At 38.5% G+C, this 12,998-nt stretch overlaps 2 protein-coding genes across 8 annotated transcripts in view; one reads left to right on the top strand and one right to left on the bottom strand.

Moving 5' to 3' along the window:
* LOC136241779 (uncharacterized) overlaps positions 1-12,998 on the bottom strand; it is a 118,034-nt gene that overhangs the window by 55,268 nt on the left and 49,768 nt on the right. Inside the window, exons 1-6 of one of the 7 annotated variants that reach the window (XM_066033094.1) lie at positions 4,980-6,072; positions 4,845-4,927; positions 4,630-4,795; positions 3,806-3,942; positions 3,618-3,694; positions 2,596-2,801 (exon numbers count right to left, since the gene is read on the bottom strand). In XM_066033094.1, the coding sequence (XP_065889166.1) occupies positions 2,596-2,801; positions 3,618-3,694; positions 3,806-3,891 (369 nt within the window). In that variant the 5' untranslated portion in view covers positions 3,892-3,942; positions 4,630-4,795; positions 4,845-4,927; positions 4,980-6,072. Of the gene's footprint in view, positions 1-2,595; positions 2,802-3,617; positions 3,695-3,805; positions 3,943-4,629; positions 4,796-4,844; positions 6,073-12,998 lie in introns of those variants that run through there. The other 6 variants (XM_066033095.1, XM_066033093.1, XM_066033091.1 and 3 more) reach the window with 6 other exon arrangements.
* On the top strand, positions 6,057-8,477 carry LOC136241778 (E3 ubiquitin-protein ligase TRIM71-like). The gene is made up of 2 exons (XM_066033086.1): positions 6,057-6,175; positions 6,265-8,477. Exon 2 carries the CDS (start codon positions 7,110-7,112, stop codon positions 8,337-8,339), a length of 1,230 nt encoding a protein of 409 aa, XP_065889158.1. The 5' UTR covers positions 6,057-6,175; positions 6,265-7,109; the 3' UTR covers positions 8,340-8,477.

The raw sequence follows: 12,998 nt of genomic DNA, 5'->3' as shown, positions 1-12,998 counted from the left end.
GTTTGCATACGTTCTGTAAGCGATGTATAGAGCGGAGTATAGAATCTAATAAGAAAATGGCGGTGATTGTATGTTGTCCGTTATGTCGTGCACCACTTCAACAGGACGAGATAGCGTCTACTCCCACTAATTTTACAATTAATCGTTTAGTGGAAATTTTTGGAAGGCGAAAGGAATCCGGACAAGGTTCAGCGATGATGAAATGTGGAAAGTGTAGGGAAGATGCGCCAGCTGTCACGTGGTGTATTGAGTGTGAGAATGGGTTATGTGACAATTGTAATGAATTTCACAGAAAATGGAATGATTTTGAGGCACACAAAACTGTTCCCATCAGTGAATTTCTTCAAAATCCCAAACAAGCTGTAGCCACACCAGAAAAGGCAGAATTTTGCAAGTCGCACACCAAACAAACACTAGACCTGTACTGTAAGACTTGTAGTAGTTTAATATGTCGAGACTGCACCTTGAAGGATCATCCTCGTGGTCATAGAGATCATGATTTTGACTTTGTTGATGAAGTGGTGGATGAAGAAAGAGAGAAGATGAAACAAGTCACTGCTCCACTGAAACAGTTGTTAGAACGAGTAAGAAATGGAGTAAAGAAAATTGAACATTGTGAGAAACAAGTTGACATTGAGAGTGAAACAAATATTGAGAAGATACGAGCTACATATGGTGAAGTGTACGAGCTAAAAAGAAGCAACAAGAAGAAGAAACAGTTGGAAAGGTGAACACCATCAAGACTTCATTTAAAAAGACACTCACTGTACAAAAAGAAAGTGCAAAGTTTGTGGAGAGACAATTGGTGAGTTGTCATGAGTTCTGCCATAAAATTGTAGCAGTTAACAGAACCAGACAATTACTTACATACAACAAATGGATTGAGAATAGAGTTGATGAAGTAACAAAACAAGTGGAACATACTAGCCTTGATCCAGAGTGTAAACCAAGTGACATGATTGTTATTTGTCATCACCCAGTTGAGTTTGTTAATAATTCAGTCTGTGATGTGTCTTGTCTTCCACATTTACCTGATTGTAGTTGTTCCAAATATGGTCAAATAGTCAAACCAGATCAAGTTAAAGTGACTGTCACACTGAAAGACATTTTTGCGTCTCCTATAGTGAACCAATCAAAAGATCTAGAAATCCGTTGCACCAAGGAGAGGGGGTTTTTACAGAATACACATATTGAAGAACAGTCAAGAGGACAGTACCATATGAGTCCTGTTGACTACTTTATGAGTCCTGTTGACTACAGGACTCATAAACATCACATAATGAACATTAATTGTCCATAATGACATCATCATTACAAATCCCAGTCAGCACACACCAGCTCTACTGGTCTTACTAACATGTTTTACATGTTTCAATAACAAGAAATATGATTTAGTAAATGTTAGATAGTAGTAGTCATGTATGTACACAGTGTTACAAACATGTATACTACAGCAGCGTTGAAACCGGGTCACTACCGCTGACCCGGATGACCCACTGACCCGGATAGCAATCCGGGTCAGACCCGGATTTGACCCGGATTAATTAAAGCCGAGGCGTGCGATAAGAGCTATGTTTCGGGTAGCCTCGAGTGAGCGAGACTACGTTTTGAGTGTTCAATTCATGTTGAGTAAACGAGTAGTTATGTGATAACTAAGCCGGTAAGTTTATAATATAAAATCAGTCAGTGGGTTTTGGTTCCACGTAGCTACTGCGAGTTTACAGACTGCAATTGGGTGTGGCTTCGTGCATACCCAGTATTACAATATATTGAAGTGGGTGTGGCTCACAAAAGTACTTATCCTGCTGCAAGACTTATCCTGCTGCAAGACTTGACTATATATAACTCTTACAATAATCGATTAGTGGGCGTAGCTCCACGTAAGCTTGCAGACGACAGCCAACGGACACAGTTTCGTGCTACAGACTGCACTTACTACTAAATGGGTGTGGCTGAGCGTATGTTTGTAATGTGATAAGTGGGGGTGGCTCGCGAAAGAGCTACGCAATAGCGTTTATAAGTTTCCACGTCGTCAAACGAACAATTTCATTTCTCACGTGATCCAATCCGGGTCAGACCCGGATAATTTGTAAACCAGGTCGGACCCGGATGACCCGGAGAAAATGTGACCCGGTTGACCCGACCCGGTTTCAACACTGTACTACAGTACATTATATACCACAGAAACAATACACTCTAAACAGTGTATAAATGTACAATTCTACAAGTTCTTACAATAGACGCTGTATGTGTGAGTGTTGTGCAGGTAAATTGGTAAACCATAAACTTTAGTTGTCCCTTAACAATCTTCTGCTATACTAGCTTCTAACAAATTTTCCAAAATAATAAATAATGGAAAACTTCCATAACAAACTACAAAACCCAAATGACAAAACGCCCACTGCAAGCCTCCAGCCAGCTGTGGGTACACACCTGGTTAACTAAAAGACAAAAAAGATATTTGTCCCAACAGGTCTGGTTCCATACAATTTTACCTCTGAAAGAAATAAACCTTTTATTCAAAAATCGGTTAAATAAAAAGAGGTCCTACACACAGTTCTGACCATACATAATAATTTTTATCACTTAGCTCACCACAAAGATGAAGAGGTAAGTATTATCACCGAGCTTCTTCATTAGCCTGATTCGCAGCATCATCATCAGCTGAGGTTTTAACTCTCTCGTTTTAGCAAAAACTTGCATGTGCTCTTGAAGAGATTGTGGTTCATGATACAATAGCCACACCCACAAGATCCAGGTGGAAAGTAATCCCAAACACTTCCAAGTCTTTTCTCCCACATCTACATGAATAACATACACACTAAACTATACTAAAGTCATAACATTTTTATTATTGTCTCATCCCAGCCTGTGTTACCATTTTACTCACTACATCAATGGTTTATTATACTGTACTATCAGTGGCTGAATGGAACTATTAAGAAACTTTTTAACTAGCTAGAGCAAACTAACATTCTGAGTCATGTGACCTATCTACTTTAGCTATCTGGCTGGTTAGTGAAACAATTTGCTTGTCCTCCTATTTTGAATATTAATGGCTGAAACCAATAATCAAGTTTATGAGAATGTATGTGCCATATAGCCTAAATATTTCAAGGGGGAAAATTTTTGCTGATTTTGCAGTTTTGGGGGTTATCAGTGAAAATTTTATCCTTGAAATATTTAGACTTCCATATAGTCTAATACATTTTGGGATTGTCCGCAAATTTGCAAAAGTATTATTTTTCACAACATTGCTCAACCTGGAAAAATTTGCCCCTCAAAATATTTAGGCTATATGGTATGAGAATAATGAGAATTAGTAAGTGATCCTCACATACACAAACAACAGTGTTGATAGCTTAGCAGATACTTAAATCCACAAAAAGCTGAGCACCCTCTAAAGGTCATCCCTAAATTCAGGACAACCCCTTTATAACGGACATCTGTCTAGATCCCAAATCAACAGCATTAGTGGCTTGTATATCCCATAACTGAGGACACTACTTTACAAGGACAAAATTAAATTCCCCTGGTGTCCATCTTAGAGGGGTTCTACTATAACATCAGAGTACAACAAAAGGATCTATGTATCACAACTTGTTATAGTTTAGTACCTTTTTTGTCCTCTATGCCTTCCTTCTCAAAGTAATCTGGGTCAACAAACAGCACTCCATCTGTAAACAACATTTCCCTAAACCAGTAAACAAAACAATGTAACTTGATTGACGAAATCACATCTGTGGACATTTACCGTTGTCTATATACAATAACCTGTTTAATTATGTTAGCATTTGTGTATTACCTGCATGTACCTTTCTGAAGCCCCGAGAATTCTTGAGGGGTACCATCACAAATGGTATATATGGTCAAGTAGCTAACAATCCTCATCAAGGCCTTAGACTGCTTGTATGGCTCACCACAAGACCTGGGACCAGCAGCCTGTAAAAGCAAAGTATTATACTACAGTTGGTTATGACAGAAATTCATCAGTGCATTCATGTGGCTCCATGTCTACTGTGAATAACAAGTTTCATGGCTGATAAGATGGGTAGGTAAAGGAAAATACAGTGGACCCTGGAATTGAGGACCCATGGGGGACAAGTTTCCTACACCACAAGATGCCTTGTAGCACCTCCTAACACATGTCCTCCACACTCTTTCATCCATTACAAACTAATATTGGTTGATCACACTTTATGCTAACTCATTGTTGGGTGATATAGAGGGCTTGGTGATGGTATACTTCATCACATTTGTAATTGAACACTACAGAAGACATGACAAATCTCTCAAGAATGATTACTTCAGTTTTGCTATGTGTGGTATCAAAGGTCAAGGCAGTTTGTCGTACAAATTTTCATACAGGGATCACCATGGCCAGATCGAGGTATATGGCTCTGTGAATTTTGGTTTCCATGTAACTACTCTGCTTCAGTGGCTACTTTGGCCTCTACTAACTGCAGCCTTGATTTGTCTAGTGAAACTGGATTGGATCATTTTCCATGTAAGCACATGTAATGTAATTTCAGGAAAATAGGATGTGGCTACAAGTTGTCATGTGATCCACCCATCAACACCCAGTACACAATAAGCTGATAATGAAAACATCCCAGATACTACACTAACCTATTTCCCTTTCCATAATAATGATGATGATTTGGTGTTGTCAGGTTACAGCCGGTAAATGTTAGTGCTCCAGTAGTGGGACTATTACCTCAGCAAGTTGTCAAATCCCCCACCCTACTAATCCAGTTATACGTTGCACGAGATCCTTATCACCACTCACTCACGACTACACACTTCATAGTCACATACTAGATATATCTGATCAACATATGTACCTAGGAGTCTTAATTCATAAATCACTGTCTTGGTCACCTCACATATCAAATGTTGTCAATAAAGCATCTAGAACACTCAATTTCTTAAAACGCAATCTAAACAAATGTTCAAAACAAGTTAAAGAATCAGCTTACCTAACAATGGTGAGACCACAACTAGAGTATGCATCTGCTGTCTGGGATCCCTACCATGTTGGAGATATTCCAGAGTTAGAGAAAGTACAACGAAGAGCAGTGTGCTGGGTGTTGAATGACTATGGCAGATTCAGTTCAGTTTCTTTAATGTTGGATCAGCTAAAATGGCCTACATTACAAGTTCGTTGGAAATTATCTAGGTTACAAATATTGCATAAGATACACTACCAACAGTTATCACTCCAAATTCCTCATTATTACTTACCAAAAACACGACCAACAAGACAATACCACCATCTTCACTATATCTTACCTACCTCATCCACCACGGCATATCAAAACAGCTATTTCTCAAGAACAATAAACGACTGGAACATACTACCAACTGATACAATTGAAATTGTAGATACTGATCTATTTACGACTAGACTCCAATCATATCATTGTACCTAATGTATTTGTGTTTATGTGATTCCTGAGCACACCAGCAGGGCTGACTGCTCAGTAAACAATAATAATAATAATAATGATGATTTGGTGTTGTTAGGTCAGTTGCAGGTAATGTTAGTGCCCCCAGTAGTGGGACTATTACCTCATCAAATTGTCAAATCCCCCACCCTACCCCTGCTACTGTAGTAGCCAGCTGTATGTGCATCATGGTGCATGACTGGGATCTCACTGAAATGGTCTCACCTTGTTTGGGGACATCTCCTTCTAGTTCATACTGAAGCTGCCCCAATGGCGACAATACACTAACTCAACTTGTCCAATCCCATGTATATCAGCCGGAGGGGTCACTTAACAACCAGATTGCATATTAACTCCCTTACTCTCTTCATCTCAAGTTGTTCACTGTAAAAGTGACATTACATCCTGGCAGATCTCGTTCATCAGATTATCGATTGTGGCGCACAGTTTAGGGATAAAAAATTAAAAGACTTCTACTATTTTTGCGGTACTGCCATACCGGGTGTCCTACATACCTTCAGCACTTGTGCTGTAAAGCCTTAATAAATAAAATATAAGAAATAATATTTAAAAAACCCTAGTCATTCTTGCAATTATCATCACGTGGAGCTAAACAATGGCGAGTGGTATAGAGAAGGAATGGCGACAGATCGAGGAAGAAATAACTTGTTTCATCTGTGGAAACCTTTTTACTGATCCGAAGACCATCCCGTGTTTGCATACGTTCTGTAAGCGATGTATAGAGCGGAGTATAGAATCTAATAAGAAAATGGCGGTGATTGTATGTTGTCCGTTATGTCGTGCACCACTTCAACAGGACGAGATAGCGTCTACTCCCACTAATTTTACAATCGTTTAGTGGAAATTTTTGGAAGGCGAAAGGAATCCGGACAAGGTTCAGCGATGATGAAATGTGGAAAGTGTAGGGAAGATGCGCCAGCTGTCACGTGGTGTATTGAGTGTGAGAATGGGTTATGTGACAATTGTAATGAATTTCACAGAAAATGGAATGATTTTGAGGCACACAAAACTGTTCCCATCAGTGAATGTCTTCAAAATCCCAAACAAGCTGTAGCCACACCAGAAAAGGCAGAATTTTGCAAGTCGCACACCAAACAAACACTAGACCTGTACTGTAAGACTTGTAGTAGTTTAATATGTCGAGACTGCACCTTGAAGGATCATCCTCATGGTCACAGAGATCATGATTTTGACTTTGTTGATGAAGTGGTGGATGAAGAAAGAGAGAAGATGAAACAAGTCACTGCTCCACTGAAACAGTTGTTAGAACGAGTAAGAAATGGAGTAAAGAAAATTGAACATTGTGAGAAACAAGTTGACATTGAGAGTGAAGCAAATATTGAGAAGATTTGAGCTACATATGGTGAAGTGTACGAGTTGTTGAAGCAACAAGAAGAAGAAACAGTTGGAAAGGTGAACACCATCAAGACTTCATTTAAAAAGACACTCACTGTACAAAAAGAAAGTGCAAAGTTTGTGGAGAGACAATTGGTGAGTTGTCATGAGTTCTGCCATAAAATTGTAGCAGTTAACAGAACCAGACAATTACTAACATACAACAAATGGATTGAGAATAGAGTTGATGAAGTAACGAAACAAGTGGAACATACTAGCCTTGATCCAGAGTGTAAACCAAGTGACATGATTGTTATTTGTCATCACCCAGTTGAGTTTGTTAATAATTCAGTCTGTGATGTGTCTTGTCTTCCACATTTACCTGATTGTAGTTGTTCCAAATATGGTCAAATAGTCAAACCAGATCAAGTTAAAGTGACTGTCACACTGAAAGACATTTTTGCGTCTCCTATAGTGAACCAATCAAAAGATCTAGAAATCCGTTGCAACAAGGAGAGGGGGTTTTTACAGAATACACATATTGAAGAACAGTCAAGAGGACAGTACCATATATGGTATAATCCTAAAAGAAAGGAAGATCATTCGTTATCAGTTTACTGGGGAGGATTAGAAGTGAACCATGAAGAAATCAAAGTGTCGACAAACATTCGTGACTACAATAAGTTGAAGCAGGAGGTGAAGATCATTGCCAAATATGGACCAACTAACAAGAAGTTAACATCTCCTTATCTGTTGGCTAAAGGACCTAACAATGAACTTATTGTTCGTGACAATTCCACCAGTCAGTTAGCAGTATTTGATAAACACTTCCAATACTCTCATGTTATTGGTGGAGCAGGTAGTGGAAATGGAAAGTTTCAGGCTATCACTGGAGTAGCAGTAGACAAGAAGGGATATTTGTATGTTGCAGATTGTATGTTGCACTGTATTCAGAAGTTTAAACTAAACGGAGAATTTATTTCCCAGTTTGGCAGTAAAGGTACAGCTAACAGTCAGTTCCAGTCTCCTTATGGTCTAGTGTTGTCCCAGTCAGAACTGTTGTTTGTGTGTGATAGGAAAAATCACAGAATTGGAGTATTTCAATATGGACAACGTTTCCAATATTGTTTTGGGCAACATGGCACACAACCTGGTACCTTCAATGAACCTCTTGACTTGACACTGAACAATAGTGAAGATCAGTTGTTCATTACAGATGCTGCCAATAACAGGATCCAGGTGTTCACCACTAAAGGACAATTCCTTAAAGTGTTTGGTAATTTTACTGATGTTCCCTTCAAGTTACAATGGCCAGTTGGGATACACTATACACCAGATGGACACTTGTTGATCAGTTCTTACGAAACTAACTGTGTGTTGGTGTTTGAAGAAGATGGGAAGTTTACATCAGCCATTGAAGGTACCTATCAAGGCAAGAAAAGGTTTAGTTATCCTTATGGAGTAGTGATGATGGATGATGGACAGATTGTAATAGCCGATTACTGTTTTGGTGGTGACAGGCTAGTAGTGTTTTAGTAACAGTTTACACTAGTAGTATTTTAGTAGTTTTGTAGTGACTAGTGTTTTAGGTTGTAGTCACGATTATTTTATGCTATACTTTCTTGTATACCATAGGATACAAAATTTTGGTACAATTAAAGTTTGGTGGTTTAACTTGATCTGCATGAAAAATAGAATTTAAATATTTTGGCAGATGCTTGTGTTCTACATTTAGTACACTGGCATACCGTATCAATGGTGTATAGTTGTGATAAAAGCAGCAAATTTGGTACAGAAGTAGTTAATTACATTACAAGCAAATCTGGATATTGGGCCATCACATACTGCACCCCCTTTGATGGGTACCGCCCCTTTTGTTACATGTGCAAACAACCCATGAATTATCCAAGTTATAAACAATGTAACAGTGAAATTGCTTTCTGAAGTGATCATACAAATAGTAACAATATTAATGCATAGTACACATCTAGGTACTTTAGTTGACATTGTATACATGTCATAGTGTTCCTACTGAGGACCCTGCTATCAGGGACGGATACAGGGGAGGGAGTCAAAGGGGGCTCTTGACCCCCCTCCAAAAATTTTTAGCATATATACCAAGATCGAGATATTCTAATAGAGCAGTCACTCTAATAAAGCAGTCACAGTTTTAGAACAGTGTGTAGTGAGCTATTTAAGGATTTTTATGTACTTTATCAGCTATAAATGTGTGGCTGGTGAGGTGGGCAGCTATTGTTAGCTGGCTGTGACCTTTTTTATATATATATTTGGTCTCACCTTATCAAACCAGAGACAATGTAGTGCCTCAGTTCATTTTTGACCCCCCCTTTCTATAAGTCTGGATCCGCCCCTGCCTGCTATCAGAGTACACTTGATGATGTTGATTACATAATTATTTCACTTTTGTTGTTTACTCATTTGTGTCTTTTTATTATTATTTAATGGGCTTGTAGATGCCGGTCATACATACATTGGCGTATAATGACAAATATTGTCTTTATGCTTAAAGACAAGATTTTACGCCAATCATTTCTTTAACCCTAAAGAAAAGATTTTACGCCAAGCTTGCCATTAAGTACTTAATGACAAGCTTTTACGCCACTGTCACTGGCATAAAATGCATTGTGAAAGTAACTTTACAGGGAAGTGCACTATAAAGGGAAGATTTTTCGCCAAGCAATTAAAAACAAAGAATTCATGTGACTATCCTTACTAATCACGTGATGCCTACCTAATGTTACATAACTGTACCTGTAAGTATCCGTATTCTACCGTTTCATCATGCTTTCACCGCTCACTACAAATGTGCTGCCGGGGGTGGGCGCCGCCATACATCATGCAATGAATAATAATTTGTATTAGTAGCCTTTCTTTAACTGCTTCCTCCAGATAGCACTTTCGTTCTATTGTAATAAAATGAGTTTAGCAGCTGAGGCAATCTTTAAATAGAACAAATAATTGTGTGCATGCATCATTTTTGGCGCAATGCTTCACGCTGTGTGCGAAGAAGCTGGAGTCAAAAAAAATTGATGTACAAGGTGCTTTTTAGTGATTACACAGTTGTCTAAAGCTAATTTGTATTATAAACTTTGTAGACGTGGATAAAGAAACATTAGCTGTAGCAGAGACAGTGAATTGGTGTACTCCAGTGACTGCTGTGAGACCAGATGCAACCAGTGTAATGTTCTGTGGCATAAACACCCATGGCCAAAGCGAGTTTCACACAGTTTCAATTTCCAGTTAAGTATTTAGCTCCTTGCTGGTGTGGTGCATCCTTTGGTAATGAACCCCAATAGAAGGCTAGTCTTTGCAACGATGAAACATTAGACACCTTTGCAGATTCTAGTGTTTTAATGGTAAGCTACTAATATTACTGTAGCAACTGTTCTTTGCTAGGTATACGGCTGTAATGATACCACATTTTATGGCCAATTTGATGTGTGATATTTATTGCCGATACTACTGAGCTGTAACTGAAATTTTAACAGCTTGTAAACAATTACGCAGCCACCTTTAGCAGCTGTTGTTTACAAAATATTGTTGGTCTAGACTTCGTGATATTGGTACCGACACAGGTTTAGTATGGGTATAGCTCAATTTTTTGGCAAAATATATAAATATATTGCTAGTAAAAAGCTATTACTGTTTACCTACTTGTAACAGGATTGATTTGAGTTATTAGACAAAGGCATGCATAGAATGCTTTGATAATTGCAAAGTATGCAGCGCTTTTATTTAGTTTCTTACTGAATGAACACCTATAGCCACAAACATGACAAACAAATTGCATTCTTTCAGCTATAAACACAGGCCATTGTCTAGTTTACTAAGACATGCATTGTTAGGATTCTTAAGTGAATAGACACCCCTCAGGAATGATGTAATAATCACCTCAGCTCCGCCTTGGTGATTATTACATTATTCCTTCAGGTTGTTTATCCACTGAAGAATCCTACAACACATGGCAGGTACAAGTACAAATTCATTTCATTGTCAGTTAGTTATAATCTCATCTGGAAAACTATAGGTTGTTTGTAGATTGTGGTATGTTAAGTATCTACATGAATCAGTCCCATTGTGGTAATGATATACTGCTAATATGGACTGTAGTTGTTTACTGTTACCATCCATAGTGTGGACCATAGAGCAGCATTCAAAAAAACAATATGATGCTTAGTGATGCACTGATAAGAGATTTTGTCAATTAGCCAATATTGAAATTCACATATATAGTGGCCGATACTGATGACCGATCCGATATTTATGTTTACTAAAATTCCATTTATATTAGGTAAAATTGTGATTTTAAAACACATATTGTTAAGAAAACAGTATTATCCGGGTCTGTAAAATTAATTAGCTAAGTAGTCAGCTAAAAGTATAATGCAGAAATGTGGCCGATACATGGATGTCTGAGTATTCACCGATTAATCAGTGCATCACTAATGATGCTTCATTCTTTTGCCTGATGCAAAACTCTGCACATGTACCAGCATGTGATAGGACAGGTATGAGACTACATACAGTTTGCACCTGTGTGGTAAATTGTCATAGGGATATGTACATTACATGGCTTAGCTATATAGCTACATAGAGTTCTACTGTTCAGTTTACTTAAGTACAGTGAAATCTTGTTAATAGGGCCAGCTTTGGGACCCACAATAAGTGGCCCTATTCGTGAGGTGGACTTATTAATGAAAACCTCATTAATCCAGCCATAAACAAGTGGCCTTATTATCAAGGTTTTCAACGAATCAACATCTGGCTATAGTTGCTGTAACAGCTATATACATATACTACAAGTTTCATCATTAGGATTATTCATTACTTGAGGCACAATGGTGGCTAAAAGCATGAAGCACATTTCTAAACTATTGTCATAGATTTGGTAGATACTCAGGAGCAGCAACTTTTGCAGTGAAATGTTGATTGTCTGTTCAGCTGGCCCCTTTATTAAGGGAATATTGTGTTAGCTTTATCAGTTTGATCCTGCAGTATGTGGCCACTGGCCTTATTGATGAGGTGGCCCTCTTAACAAAAATTAAATCAATGGATTTTCAGGACCTGGCCACTATAACAAGTTGGCCTTATAGAGGACAATCCATACTTGACTTCTCGCCAGTTACAATGTGGTCAAGGATTAGGTTATCGTCCTGGTTCAGTTGATATTTCTGGCAGTAGTTATGATCACATTGATCACCAGAGGAAGAAAATTTTATGAGACACATGTGTCTTATCAACTGTTGTTGGTAAAATGGGAAAGATTGCTGACAAAGTGGATCGTAAAGATGCTGCTAGTGAAGGGTCTAGTGCATTGTCAGAGGCATATAAGAAGTTTGGAAGGCCTTATATGAGGGGTTGTGCAATTTCTTCATCAATCACCTACCAGTTTATAATGAGCCCATTGATGTGCAAACTATTGGCAGAAACTGACTTCCTTGAAACTGACACAACGTATAATAAAAACACAGAGCTTACTTACCACTGTGTTTGACTATACAACAATAAAATGGGCAGTTGTGGCCTGCATGAGAGGTAACAAGGAATCATCTGAATTTTATTGTTTAGCTTTCAAGTTAATGTTTGATACATGTCATCAGGAGCATTCCCATTTTAAGGTTGGTGGAACTCTTAAAGGAATCATAGTTGACTGTAGTGATACCGAATCCAAAGGATTGTGGGATGTGATTGGTGAAGAAACTGCTGAACTGGTACTGAAAGGCTGTAGTGTTCATTGGACAAGATATTACCAGAAAGTAGCAGAAAGGGTGTACTGCAGTGTTTCAAAGGGAAACAGAAGAGCAGCGGTTGAGGCCTTCTGCTTAATTGCAAAGAATATAATGATTGTAGCAGAAAAGCAGCATGTACTACAATTGCTTGATGTGTTGCATGACACAGGAATCATCAAGTGAACAGCTTCGCATACCACTCTCTGAAGAGCAAATCACAATGTTTCTGGCTGTGATTGGTCAGGTGCCAAGCATTGGGTGGAATGGTGGACAAGAGAAAGCCATTTACAAATGTTGAGCAAACCATTTACGAAGATGGCTCCAGGTGTATGGAATAAAGCACCAAGGAGCACCAATGGTGTAGAAAGAGCCAATTCCTTAGCTAAGGATGGTGACAGCAGAAAAAATTGTTTGTGCAATGCAGTCTTTGTATGAAGAAGATAAG

Source organism: Dysidea avara, chromosome 12 (genome assembly GCF_963678975.1).
Source record: "Dysidea avara chromosome 12, odDysAvar1.4, whole genome shotgun sequence".
NCBI classification, from domain to species: Eukaryota; Metazoa; Porifera; class Demospongiae; order Dictyoceratida; family Dysideidae; genus Dysidea; species Dysidea avara.
The sequence above is the reverse complement of the archived record's forward strand: the minus strand, read 5'-3'. Positions and strand labels throughout refer to the sequence as shown.